The sequence below is a fragment of the Anolis sagrei genome, chromosome 1 (assembly GCF_037176765.1).
Source record: "Anolis sagrei isolate rAnoSag1 chromosome 1, rAnoSag1.mat, whole genome shotgun sequence".
NCBI lineage: Eukaryota > Metazoa > Chordata > Lepidosauria > Squamata > Dactyloidae > Anolis > Anolis sagrei.
The window spans coordinates 229,365,101-229,379,717 of NC_090021.1; the positions used below are offsets into that span (position 1 = coordinate 229,365,101).

The 14,617-nt window shown below is 44.3% G+C and overlaps 1 protein-coding gene across 2 annotated transcripts in view; it reads left to right on the plus strand.

Moving 5' to 3' along the window:
- Positions 1 to 14,617, plus strand: part of NHEJ1 (non-homologous end joining factor 1) — a 113,090-nt gene that overhangs the window by 9,442 nt on the left and 89,031 nt on the right. For both annotated transcript variants that reach the window (XM_060773296.2, XM_060773305.2), the window contains exons 4-5: positions 165 to 303; positions 2,769 to 2,827. In XM_060773296.2, coding sequence (XP_060629279.2) covers positions 165 to 303; positions 2,769 to 2,827 — 198 coding nt within the window. The remainder of the gene's footprint in view (positions 1 to 164; positions 304 to 2,768; positions 2,828 to 14,617) is intronic.

The following is a 14,617-nucleotide window of genomic DNA, read 5'->3' on the forward strand; positions in this document are numbered from 1 at the left end:
TATGCCAGGTTTCACAGCATTGCTATTTGAAGGTACTGGAGTGAAGGCAGTATGTGACTTCTATGGCACTTTTGATGCCCATGAGCTTGTTTTAAATCCCAGTGCTAGTCCCGCTGCTGTTTTTGCTAGTTGATCCTTCCTTTCTCTTCCCTGCCTTATGACAGATGTCTCACCACCTTGTGTGGCCCCTGATGGCAATGAGCCTGGTGTTGCAGTGTCAGGTGCGGGAGCTGGCATCCTTGCTACGCCAGAAGGATGCTGAGATTGAAGACTACCGGGAGAGCGGGGCTGCTCTCAGCCGAGGTGAGGTGCTTTGGGACACAAGCTTGCTTCTTTCCTTCCTGAAGCCTGGCTCTGAGTGTGCAACTGGCCCCTGGCCAGTCTAATCTGGGCTTTTTACACAGATGCTTCAGACTAGTTAACCAGACGTGTTGGGGTCAATTGCTTCTGGAATGGAAAGTGCTGGACATTGACCAGTAGCTGAAGTACTTGGGGACCAGCCAAAGTGCTCTTTCCTTTCCTTTCAGTGTTTGGCTGTAACCAATGATGCTGGGCCAATGCCAACTTCAAATCGAGCTTGCATGGAGGCAGGCTGCTCTTTCTCTTTTGAGGAAGCTCAGTAAGCAATTTGGGGGGAGGGGGTCCTCACCCCTTCCTTGTGCCACACTGTAAAATTTCACCAAGCTCATGGGTCAACCTGGTAGAGGTAAACGCCATTCCTTCTTTTTACAGTCAAAGAACTGAAGGATCCAGGCTAGTTAGATACAGATTGGTGGTGTTGCTTATATCTTTGAATCTTAAATTGTGGGTCATGGTTCTAAATGAAGACCTCCTTAGCTCAATATTGGTGTCATGAAAAATGTGGCAACAGTAAAACATTCCTGAATGCCACCCATCTGCACAAATCTATTAGTGGTGATATGCAATGTTTACAATAGACTCTGCAGAAAATGCTTCCACTCTACTCTACAAAAAGGAAGATCAGCCTGTTTAACTAGCCTTGCAGATTCTGATTTTCAGTAAACATTTGATTTTATATACTTGTGTACCTGGGGTCACATAAACATTTATTGAGCGGAAAGGGGTCATGAGCAGAAAAAGAAGCCCTGACTTAGATCAGGGCAGAACCTGGAAAAGTTACCTTTTTGTACTGATGTGAACAGAACCAATCCAACCTCTGTAACCACTAGTTTCAGTTGTAATCCAGGGCTATAATACAAAACTCTATGAGTTTCAGTGTGGATTTCTGTATGAAAAGGAGTTCACCGGATGGTCATTGTGGTGTCTTCCAACTCTATGTTTCTACCCCAAACTCATAGGTTTTGGCTCAAGATTTAATTCTTGCATATATAGTATAGCAGTCCCAAACAACCAGACAGCATATCTGTCACTTAGTCCTCAGTGACTCCTTTGCCCCGTTACAGTTTACAGTGGCTGGGAAAATCCCAGGACTTTTCACTAGGAAAAGCATTCTCCCTCCTCAGTCCCTAAGCATTTGCTTGTTTAGCCTTCCACCTGTGAGGCTTTTGCTGTCTTTTATAGTGTCTCTTTGAGGCCATCCAGTGTTTTCAGATAGTGAAAACAGCAAGCCACTTTGGAAGCCTTAAGCCTAAATAAGGTTGTTTGCAGCTCATACCTTACCAGGATAGCACCTTCCTGGCCAAGTCTCCTACCCAAAATTTCTGTTTGAAACTCATTTTATAGAATTGGCTTGAGATTCCACCTTCTTTTAAAAATTATATGTGAAGTCCTTTCCTCTAAGTCAGAGGCTGACTTGGTTGATCCATATATGCATTCACATGTGCACTTTATTTTCTGAAAGTGTGGTTTTCCATAGTTGAAGGCAGGCCCATAGCCAGGATTTTGATTCAGGGGGAGCTGAGTTTGATTGGGCGTGGGCTGAGTCTGAGTGAAAGAGGGTCTACCCTAGCAAATCTTTTGTATCATTACCCCAATACTCCCATGCATATGGGATATATTGAGCATGGTGATCAGATAATGATATGAATAAACGTAACAGTTTAAATAATGTACCAGTAAGGCCTTCTCGCGGACCACCATGAGAATTTGGGGGGGGGGGGGAGGGCTGAAGCCCCTCAAGCCCCCCCCCCCCCCCCCCCGGCTACATGCCTGGTTGAAGGCATTGCATTGATCGAACTTGTATGCATGTGACTTGACGTGCTGTAATTCTCCGTTAGGCTAAAATGACAAGTTAGCTGGGGCAAGGAAGCCACTAAACATAACAGATTGGTCCTGACTGTCCAGAAGGGAGCTCTGTCCTCCATTACAGACACGGTTGGCCTGCAATTCTATCAACATCTCTCACTATTAGCTAAGGCTAAGGTGAGCTACAGTCTTAACAACAGCAGAAGCCAACAGGATTCCTGCTTCTCACCTGGAGATTGGTCTAAGAATGCCGCCCCCCTTCCCACCTGGTTGCTGGTTTAGCATTATTTGGATACAGACTATATGTGCTATGTCTAACATGCTATTGTTCTCACTAAAAGATTCAGTTATATCAAAGTGTACCCCGAGGGAGTCACTCTTGGCCCATTACTGGGACTGTGATTTAACTCCCCATGGGGTTGATGTGGATGAGAATGTTAGCTCATCATTTGTATGTTGGTATGGGAGTCCCCACGTCATCTTGTCACAGAGAGGGTTACGAATGTGGTAGGACTGAACAAGAAATTGGGGCACAAAGGCTTGTAGGGATGTTGTAGGATTGAAGTCCCAACTCACTCCACTCTGTTATTCTTCTCTTGCAGAGCGTCTCAAGACAGAACCTTTCAAGGAAGAATCTTTCCTCCAGACATTTCAGTCTCAGGTAGGAGAATGTTTCTTCTTTCTTTATTAAGACAGATCCTCTCTCAGTTAATTTGGCAAGTTATAGTTTCATGTACTGTTTTGAACTCTCATTCGTAGGATGCAGTGCTTCAGTGTGTAATGGACTGTAAATGAACCCCATGGTTCTCTAGAGCAGTGGTTCTCAACTCCCAGAAATCCTAACAGCTGGTAAACTGGCTGGGATTTCTGGGAGTTGTAGGCCAAAACACCTGAGAACCCACAGGTTGAGAGCCACTTATCCAGAGGGGCTTAATGTCTGATAGGAGTGGTTACTTTTACATAAGATTGCGTAACGTGGTCTTTGTACACTGTTTTAGAGTCATGCTATAAAGGATGAACCATTGTGTAGTGCTCTGTTAAGCTCCAGTTGACATGTATTGTCGGAACCCAGACGCCTTAACGAGCCAGACACAATAGTATGTCCAAAAGAATAGTTTATTAATACAAAGCAAAAGGGACTCAGAGACACTTACTTCAGTGTCCTTGGTCAAAACTCAAAAGCAGCAGCAAGTTTCATCTTGAAAAACAAACTAAAGTAATAATCCGGATTATCCAGAGAAAAGATCAGAATTAAACTGAAGTGCTTCCAAAGTCATGCAAAACAACACAGCAAATGAAGGATGAACAAACAAAGAGCTGTGAAGAAAGAGCCGTAGTCAAATGAAGTCCAAGGTCGAAGAAAGCCAAGTCCGAAGTTGTGATGTTCCAAAGTCCATGTAGGCAGCATCCTTTGACTTCGGACTGTTGTCAAAAGCAGTCCGAAGTCAAGGAAGGGGAAATCTGCACTCACGAGAATCCAAGCCGAGTTGTAACATGAACGGAAGCAGCAACCTGCAGATCCAAGACCCCAGCCCAACACGAAAATGGCAGTGACAAAACCCAAGGCACGAAACCAACACTTTGCCTTCTGCAAATTTCTTCCATTTCAGTGCCTACTTTTATCTTACACCTCATCATCCAATGATGCGCTGACCTCCACCCCGTCATTATCCTTTACAGCTGTCCTTGCTTCTGCACCTGAATGCCAACGCCCATCCCTCCAACTTTTCCACCTCTTGTCAAGACTTAGATCGCCCTAAGACTCTATAGTATCTCCCGATTGCCAATCCCCACCACCAGGAAACGTCACAAATGTGTCACTAGATGTTGGTTGAGTACATTCATCTCGAACCTCTTGCACCTTGGTCCAAGCCAATGTGTTATCCCCTTCCCCATCACCCCTAGACCCATCACTCCCAGAGAAACCCATGAAAGACTCTTCGACTGTGGGAGCAGTAAGTTTATCCCGGATCTTCTTCCTCTGTCGCTCCTCATCCGATTCCTGCTCCCGAGTAACCCTCTTAGTTTCCCTATTCACATCCATTGCATCTCCTTCCTCCTCCTCACTCATTGACCCTTCGCTCTCAGAAAGCCCTTCGAAGGAATCTTCGTCGGTTGGTGACATAAGTATCTTCCGGATCCTTTTCCTCTGTTGCTCCTCATCTAACTCTTGGGCACTCCTTTTCCCCCTTCTGACACCCATACTACCAGTTGCAGTGTTGCTAATAGGCTGTACTACAACACTTATGATTATGTGCCATGGATTTTGAATTAGAATGTAATCTTAGGGCCCTTCCACACAGCCATATAACCCATAATATCAAGGCAGAAAATCCCACAATATCTGCTTTGAACTGGGTTATCTGAGTCCATACTGCCATATATTCCAGTTCGAAGCAGATAATATGGAATTTTATTCAGTTGCGTGGAAGGGGCCTAAGTAAAAAATGACTTAGAAGAACACATTTTCTCCAAAGATTCAAAGCAATTGCAAGGCATTCTCTCTTCCCTGGGAATAACAGGGGCTGTAGATGTATGAAGAAGAATTAGGATTTTGTAGGCCCCATTGACACTGCCACATAATGCAGTTTGAAACTGCATTGTATGGTCAGTCTAGACTCATATAATGCAGTACAGTGCAGTTAAACTACATTATATGAATATACACTAACTATATAATGCAGATTCAAACTGCATTATGATAGCGTAGTTGTGACCTAAGACTTAGCAACAGCAGCAAACTGCAGTTGCCGAGATTCTTTGGAGTAAGACATGGCAATTACATTGATGTCATACTAATATATGCTAAGAGTTTTGCCAAGGAAGATAGTGTCTGCATAATTAGTGTTTGCAAAGCATTTCCCCTCGTTCCTACCATTGAAGTTCTCTTATTCTATGAAATCTCCAATACCTTATCAACTTTTCTGTTCTTCTCAAAGCAGATGTAAAAAGTATCCAACAGCCAGAACAGGAATCCAGAACACCCCTTATTGTTTTTTTGGAGCACACACTTTGGCAGGTCTTATCTTCCTGTTCTTCTGCCATTTGGCATTTTTCTTCCTAGTACTAACTATGCCTCTACCCACCCTTCTTATCTCCATATTGCTTGGTTTCCTGCTTCATGAAGTCCACATGAATGCCAGCATAGTAATATTTTGGACATTAGTAGTGTTGACGTTTGTTGTTTAGTGCCGCTATTTGCATATAATCCTCTCACATTTATGCTAGGAATTGTTTTCAGAGAGCTTTCATCATACTGCTCAGAGTTGCATCTAGGCAAGACCTGTACAACCCACCATGTTGAACATAGGCTGCCAAACATGTATGCTATGATCACACAAAGGTTTCATATGGCTTTGCTTGCCTACATAGTATGCTTCATGGATCACTAAATGGTCAGCATTATATAGAATGTAACTGCTCATGGATGTCCCTATCAACAAATGATTTGGCTGATGATAGCTGAACAACCTTCTCCCCATAGCTGTAGCTCAGTGATAGAACATATGCTTAACATGCCAAAAGATCCCAGATCCAGTTCTCATTATCTCCAGGGAATGGTTCTTATTGAAACCTCTGGAAGCCATTACCAGTCAGTATCAGGCAGGTTCCTATCTAGAAGTATACAGACTAATGTTGCAGACCTCTTTATACTCTCACCCTGAGCTAAGATATGGTCTGAGAACAACTTACAGAAGTGGCAAGAAAACTGTCCTGTAGAATTGAGGATCAGCTCAGTGTTAGATTGTGAGGCAGTGGTTGTTGGGATTCAGCCCCACACTGCCCAAGTCTCAGGTCCTCAATAAGAAATAGTTTAGTTAGCTTAGAATAGGCTGAGGCTTTCCCTTCCCCAGGTCTCCTGAATGACAATTGGAATATATCAAATTTCTTATCTCCTTTCTGTTTCTGCTCTCATTCTCATTGGTTGTATAGAATGCATACTTTTCTATTGCAAGCCTTTACTTCGACTTTGAATACTTTATATGAGTAGAAAGAAGAAATGTGAAAGCCTGGGGGGAAATGCAGAAAGAACAGGGAGGCGGGGGCTTGTTGAAAATTGAGGAATTGGAGGTGAAATCTTTTTTTTTCTCCTTTACTAATGATAAGGGTTTCTTATTTTTTAATTGGAATTGTGGATCAGCAATTAGGAGAGATGATTAGGATTGTCCTATAATCGAATGGTTTTTTTTGGGCTGTCTGTATGAGGTATAGAATCTAGAAATAAAGAGCAGAAGTAATTTGCTGGTGGGGTTTACTTCAGGATGTATCTAAACCAGACTTCCCTCTCCTTCAAATAGGCAAAACCAAAAAGTTCTCCTTTCATTCAGGGGTTTTGATGTAGCTTAAGGCATTGTACCCCCTCGATGGACTGTCACCTTGTCGTGGTGAGGGGACTTGCGCGTTCCGATGAACCTGTAGGCACAACAACTGGAGTCGTGCACTCCCAGGAGTGGCCGCGGGGGAGGTTCCAGACCAAGCACAGTCCGAAGACCCAAAGACCTCAACGGCGGAGCAGGCGGAGGATAACATGGCACATGTTACAACGGCTGCGAAGGCGGAAGAAGGCTGCAACAGAATGAGAAGCCACGGTCATTGTGTTAAACTACATCACCAGTGGAACCTCACTCTGTGAAGTCTGTGTGTTGATCAGCTGTGCACTGACCTCCACACATTAAAAAAACCCACGCACAGGCGTCTTCCAAAGAAAATAAAAACCAACCAACCAAAGTCCCATGGCGATCAGCGAGTGGCGACGGGGGCAGGACTGTGAAATCTGGAAGCCCCTAGTCACAGACTGGCACATGGGCGGTGGGTACGGACTCAGTCGTTCTACCTCAAGGTCCGAGGCAGTTGAGTAGTTCGGCAGCTGTATCCGCGACTGAGCAGCCCTTTTTAGGACCCACTCTGCTCACCCCACACGGGGAGGGGGCTAGAAAAGGTGCCCTAAACATAGTCTGCCTCACTTATCCCTGACTGGACTGCCGCGTCCAGTGGGGTCACCACCCTGCGGCCAAAAAAGAAAAATGAACTTCGGTACGTGGAACGTACGGACTCTGATGGACAACAGCGGCAGTGAACGCCCCGAATGCAGAACTGCCATCATTGCAAGGGAGCTGGGACGCTTCAACATCGACATAGCAGCACTTCAGGAGACCCGGAGAGCAGGAGAGGGACAGCTGAAGGAAGAAAAAGGAGGCTACACCTTCTTCTGGAAGGGACTGCCCGAAAAAGACCAAAGACTACACGGAGTTGGCTTCGCCATCAGAAATGATCTGATGAAACATCTGTCCGAAGCACCCACTGGCATCAACGAACGACTCTCAACCCTCCGAATCGATCTTGCCAAAAACCAACCATCATAAGTGCCTATGCACCAACACTAGATGCTGATGAAGACATCAAGGAGAAATTCTACTGTCAGCTGGACACCATCCTATCGGGGATACCTAAGGAGGACAAAATCATCCTCCTGGGGGACTTCAATGCAAGAGTCGGGCGAGACTTCGACCTGTGGCCAGGCACCATAGGAAAAGACGGGGTTGGAAACAGCAACTCAAACGGCATCCTGCTTCTCACCAAATGTGCGGAGCACAACCTTGTCATCACCAACACGCTCTTCCGCCAGAAAAACAAGTTCAAGACATCATGGAAGCACCCCCGGTCAAAGCATTGGCACCTCTTAGACTATGTAATCACACGCACCAGAGACCGCCGTGACGTGCTCCTCACAAGAGCCATGAAAGGTGCAGACGACTGCTGGACTGACCACAGGCTAATTCGATCCTCGATGGCTATCAAGATCGCTCCCAAGCGCAGACTCCAAGGAAGGAAGACAAGGCGCAAAATGAACACCCAAGCCCTTCAGGAGCCCTCCAGACGAGCCCATCTCCAAACAGCACTCAAGAACCATCTACCCACAGTACACCCCGAAAATGTTGAGGAACATTGGAACAAATTGAAGACCTCCATCATCCAAGCCTGCGAAGAAACTATTGGATACCAAGCCAAGAAACATCAAGACTGGTTTGATGAAAATGACATCGAGATCCAACAGCTAATTGACAAGAAAAGGAAAGCCTTCCAAGCATGGCAGAGAGACATCAACTGTGCTGCTAAGAAAAAGATCTATGCCAGTGCAAAAGCTGAGGTCCAAAGAAGGACAAGAGAGCTCAAGAACATCTGGTGGACAAAGAAGGCCGAAGAAATCCAACACCTGGCAGATACTCATAATGCTCAGGGATTTTTCAAAGCCACAAAGGTCATCTACGGACCAAGAAACCATGGCATACAGCCTCTACGCTCATCAGATGGAACCAAACTCCTGAAGGACCAAAACTCAATTGCACTACGTTGGAAAGAACACTACCAAAGCCTCCTGAACCGCAGCTCCAATGTGGCCGAAGAGGTCCTCTCACAAATCCCACAACAACAAACCAGGGATGAGCTTGCAGCACTGCCTAGTTTGGAAGAAGTCAGCAATGCCATCAGCCAACAGAAGAATAACAAAGCCAGCGGACCAGATGGGATCCCTGCTGAAATCTTTAAAGAGGGAGGACCTGAGCTGACACACCAACTCCACCAGCTCATAGAAAAAGTGTGGGTGACCGAGAAAATCCCAGCAGACTTCAAGGACGCCACCATCATCACCCTCTTCAAAAAAGGGGAAAGAACAGACTGCGGAAACTATCGAGGTATCTCCCTTCTAACCTCCGCTGGGAAAATCCTCGCAAGAATCCTTGCAAACCGCCTTCTGCCCCTCTCAGAAGACACCCTCCCAGAATCTCAGAATGGCTTCCGCCCCTCCAGAGGAACCGTGGACATGATCTTCACTGCACGACAGCTCCAAGAAAAATGCAGGGAACAAAACCAACCTCTGTACATGGCATTCATCGACCTCGCAAAGGCATTCGACACAGTGAATCGCAGCGCTCTCTGGACCATCCTCCAAAAAATCGGGTGCCCAAACAAATTTGTGAACATCCTGCGGCTCCTCCATGATGACATGATGGCAACAGTCTTGGACAGCAGTGGCTCCCAAAGTGACCCATTTAAGGTGGAATCAGGTGTCAAACAGGGATGTGTTATTGCCCCAACTCTATTCTCCATCTTCATCGCTATGATACTTCACCTTGTTGACGGGAGGCTTCCCACCGGAGTGGAAATAATCTATCGGACAGATGGCAAGCTATTCAACCTCAGCAGACTGAAAGCCAAAACCAAGGTTACAACAACAGCTGTTATAGAACTCCAGTATGCTGATGACAATGTCGTCTGTGCGCATTCAGAAGAAGATCTACAAGCCACTCTAAACACCTTCGCAGAAGCATATGAGAAGCTCGGCCTGTCACTGAACATTGAGAAAACCAAGGTGCTGTTCCAGGAGTCGCCAGCCAATCCCTCTCCAATGCCAGTAATACAGCTTAATGGCGTAACATTAGAAAATGTGGACCATTTCCGCTACCTTGGCAGCCACCTCTCCACCAAAGTCAACATCGACACTGAAATACAACACCGCCTGAGCTCTGCAAGTGCAGCATTTTCCAGAATGAAGCAGAGAGTGTTTGAGGACCGGGACATCCGTAGGGAGACCAAGGTGCTTGTCTATAAAGCTATTGTCCTCCCAACCCTGCTCTATGCCTGTGAGACGTGGACTGTCTACAGACGTCACATGCAGCTCCTGGAACGATTCCATCAGCGCTGCCTCCGGAAAATCCTGCAAATCTCCTGGGAAGACAAGCAGACAAACGTCAGTGTGCTGGAAGAAGCAAAGACCACCAGCATTGAAGCGATGGTCCTCCAACATCAACTCCGCTGGGCCGGCCACGTTGTCCGGATGCCTGACCACCGTCTCCCAAAGCAGTTGCTCTACTCCGAACTTAAGAATGGAAAACGGAACGTTGGTGGGCAGGAAAAGAGATTTAAAGATGGGCTCAAAGCCAACCTTAAAATCTCTGGCATAGACACTGAGAACTGGAAAGCCCTGGCCCTTGAGCGCTCCAGATGGAGGACAGCTGTGACCAGCAGTGCTGCAGAATTTGAGGAGGCACGAGTGGAGGGTGAAAGAGAGAAACGTGCCAGGAGGAAGGCGCGTCAAGCCAACCCCGACCGGGACCGCCTTCCACCTGGAAACCAATGCCCTCACTGCGGAAGAAGATGCAGAGCAAGAATAGGGCTCCACAGCCACATACGGACCCACAAGGAAATCCATAATGGAAGACCATCTTACTCGTCCAACGAGGGATCGCCTAAGTAAGTAAGTAAGTAAGTAAGTAAGTAAGGCATTGTAATTCTATTTTTTTAGAATGCAGAAAATTAATTTGTAATTATATTCTGAATTAATTGTACTTTTAGCATATTAATATGCCAAACCATTTTATATACAATGCATTCATGTTCCTAAAGTAACGAAGTGGCTTTCTGAAAAGAAGGCGAATATTTCATTTTTAACTCTTTCTCATTTTTTCCCCTGTGACTTACATCTGTAGTGGCAGAACAATGGAAGAACTTGATAGAGGAAAGCTATGTAAGACTCAGGTTAAGGGGACATATACATGCTAATCAGTGCATTGTGTTGTCTGAAGGTTTCCAATTGTTGCCTGGCTTTATATGGGATGTATATCAGGTAAGGCTGCACGCCAGTATGTGTTCCCTTCTATACTTTACTCTGCAAGAGATATTTCTTTTGTGAGTATTATTAGCTACAGCCTGCTTATCAGTGATCACAAAGCTTGGACCAAGTAGGATCGTTGTGCCTATAGTTCTTTGAGCTAAAGGACTTGCCTGTACCATGGCCTAAGAACAAATTTCTGTTCACCACTCATTTTTAAGTCATCAAGATGTAACTGATTCAAATATAGCCTCTCTCCCAAGAAATTTATCCAGAATATTTTTATACACTGTGGTCCTGATTTCTGTGCTGTGTCTCTTGTCCCTCGCAGTTAGCTGCAGCAAACAGGACGCTGAGGGTTCACGGGTCAACTTGGGCTGGACCAGAAGGATGTGCCATCAAAATAAGCAATGTCGAAAAGGAAGATAAACAAACAGGCGGCTCCTCTGTGTGTCCGTCACCGCAGTAGCTGCGCAAGCCGAGTGAGCGATAGAGCAGGGAGTGTGGACATCTGTGAGAGTGCACCCACCCACTGACGTCAGTAAGTGCTGGGTCAAACCTGCTGTTAGCTCAGTGGGGGTGACTGCCTGGGTGATGGGGGTTCCCTCCACATGATATGGGTAGAGAGGATCATTATAAGGCGACTATGCGCAAGCTATGGATTCTTGAAGATTACAAGGAATTGTGGATCAGCAATTAGGAGAGATGATTAGGATTGTCCTATAATCGAATGGTGTTTTTTTGGGCTGTCTGTATGAGGTATAGGATCTAGAAATAAAGAGCAGAAGTAATTTGCTGGTGGGGTTTACTTCAGGATGTATCTAAACCAGACTGCCACTGTCACAGTCTTTAACTAATCATCCTTAGAGAATGTATAATTTCATATCATACCTGAACTGCAGTTTTGTGTGAGAGTTCCTTATCACACTACACTGTTATAGCATTTTTATTCTGTATTCTTGCCAGCATCCTATGGATTCTAGGGAAGAGCATTTAGGATTCTCAGCCAGAGAACTCTTGGCCCTCAATAAACAACCAACCCCATATTCCACTTTATTAGCAGCCATGGCAAATAAACTGGAATATTAGGTCTATTGCAGCGCAGTGTGATATTACAACTATAGTGTCTCTAATGGAGTATTGTGAGTAATCTTCTCAAGTTACAATAGTCAGGATTGTTGTGTGGAATTCATGATAATTAACCAGATGTAAACTCGGTGATTAATAGTACGTTTATTTTATTTATCGTGTTAGGAGCTAATTGAAGGTACAGTGAAAATGCATTTAAATACACAAAGCTAAAAAATATATATGGCATTTTGCTAAATGTCCTTTGACCAAAGCTGGCCACTTGGAGTGCCTCTGGTGTCGCTGTGAGAAGGTCCTCCATTGTGCATGTGGCAGGCCTCAGGTTGCATTGTAGTAGGTGATCTGTGGTTTGCTCTTCTCCATACTCATATATCATGGACTCCACTTTGTAGCCCCATTTATTAAAGTTAGCTTTGCATCTCATGGTGCCAGAACGCAGCCTGTTCTGCACCTTCCAGGCATTAATAGTACATGCAGCATTAATAGTACAAGGTGCATATATATCACCCTGCATATGGTTTGGAGTGAGGCAGATACGTCACTACTTTTTCGTCATAGGTGTACCACTGTAGTATAGGACTACTCTGCCAGTTTTCTACACTTATTTGGGTTGGGGAATTTGCCCAAGACACTGTGGATGAGACTTTTCCATTTAGTAAAAGTTTGCCTCATGCTGGCAGAGCCGAATGTCCTGGCTAGAGCTGGAAAATCACTCTGTCCCTGGACAGGCCTGGTCCTGTGGTGCTCAGCTTTGTCTCACCTAACACCTGCCTCCTGTGTGCCCCGTTTACCAGCCTCTCATTTTTATTGGTGCTAAAAATATTCTCCTTGAGAGAAGTGACTATTGTTTGGCAAGCAGTGGCAATCCTCTTCATGCATTGCAGACGGTCCATTGGTCGTGGCAGTCAACCTCAATCTGGTGCCAGCTCCATTTCCAGAGGGAGGGAGAGGAAGCTACTGTTCCTGTCACCTCCTTCCTCCCGAGGAATGTTTTTCGTTAGCAAAAGGTGGCTGTGGTTTGCAGCTTGGAGAAGCACGGGAGCAGGGTTTTCTGGGAAAGCATGGCAAGTTCCAAAGTCAAGGGGCACCACCTGCCGCAGCTGGCAAGCTAAAGACCTGCAGAATTTCTCTTGGCCACCTTTTGTATTGCTTGGCTGAGATTGAGTGAATGGGGGATGAGTTAATTTTCAATCTTTATTCTCTACCACTCTCCTTAAAGAAGAAAAAAATATTATTAGCTACCATCACTGGGAAATTACCTTTGTTGGATTATTTAGAAATTATGAGGAGTCTTAAGAACATTTCTCAACTTTCCGCAGAAACCAAAGTGCTTGGGATTGGATGAGAAAAATATAGATTTGAATTTGTGTTTCTCTATGAAGTTCATGGGGTGGCTTGGGGTGCTGATGAGCATATCTCAGCCTAACTTACCCCATGAGATTGTTGTAAAATTAAAAATGAGGTCAGAAAGGGATTTGTCCCACCATGCATTTCTCACAAGAAGATAGAAGCCAAATTCTACAAACTGTAACAAGCATGAAAACGTTATTATCCATAAAAGCTTTGGGTAAAATTCACATCCCTCTTTTTTATGCAGTCAGGATCCATGTTTTTTTGGCAAGACTGGAATTTTTTCATGTATAAAAGGGTGGCATGTTTAGCATGTATCAGAGAGTGTAACTTTGTCTTGCTTGCAAGAGATAATATGCTACCCATCTTATTCAAAGTACCATATAGCTGGTGATTTCCTAGAGCCCTTTTCAAGGGAGCCCTCTTTAGATGTCAGAAAGAAATCCTCATATGTTCATAGTTAACTTCATTGTCAGATAATCTTAATCAATTGCACTAATTGAATCTATACCTCAGCTATGTTTTTTCAGCTGTATTGTTTTTATATTGCTTTTAATTGTGTTGTTATTTGTTTTATCTGATGTTTTAATTGGTTAAAGTGTTTTACATATGTGTTTTAATTGTAATCTTGGACGTGTCCCTTGTAAGCCGCCCTGAGTCCCCTAGGGAAGATGGTTGGTGGGATATAAAAATTAAATTATTATTATTATTATTATTATTATTATTATTATTATTATTATTATTTCTAATTGAACCTGTGAAGAAGTGATTTTTTAAAATTTTATGTCCCTTTTTAAAATGGTGTAAGAGGTATACTGAGTCCTTACTATGTAGTGTTGTCTCAAGCTCCAGTCCTCCTAGCCAAACTTGTATCATCTGATTTCATCTTGATACCATCATTACTGATTGTGGCAGAAGTAGGAACGAGACACAAGAATCTTCTTACCACATATTTTTGTTTCTCATGTCTTAAAGGCCATTTTAAACTTGAAAACCAGCATGTTGTACTGTTCTTCCTACATCCAGTAGATTAAATATTTGAGTTGTCACCCATGTGATAAATTACTAACATCAGACTTAAGGCATTTTAGCATGAAGGGTTATTTAAATATGCAATACTCTCTCCAGCAATTTGAGATAATGTAGTCCAGTAATAATAGCACTGCATGCTGTTTCTGCACATTTGAATTCGCTCTTATTGTTTTTATATGTATGTATATTCCTTGAGTTCAACAATCTGAAAAGCTTAAACCTAACATCATGCTCATGGTACAGTCCTAACGCAATAGACGTTTTCCTGCTCCCTTCCCCCATCAGCTTTCAGTGCTGCCTGAAAACAAACTTACTGGAGTTGGGCAGTGTTGGGGAAAGATCATGTCCCCTTTTGATTTTTCTGATGGAAGT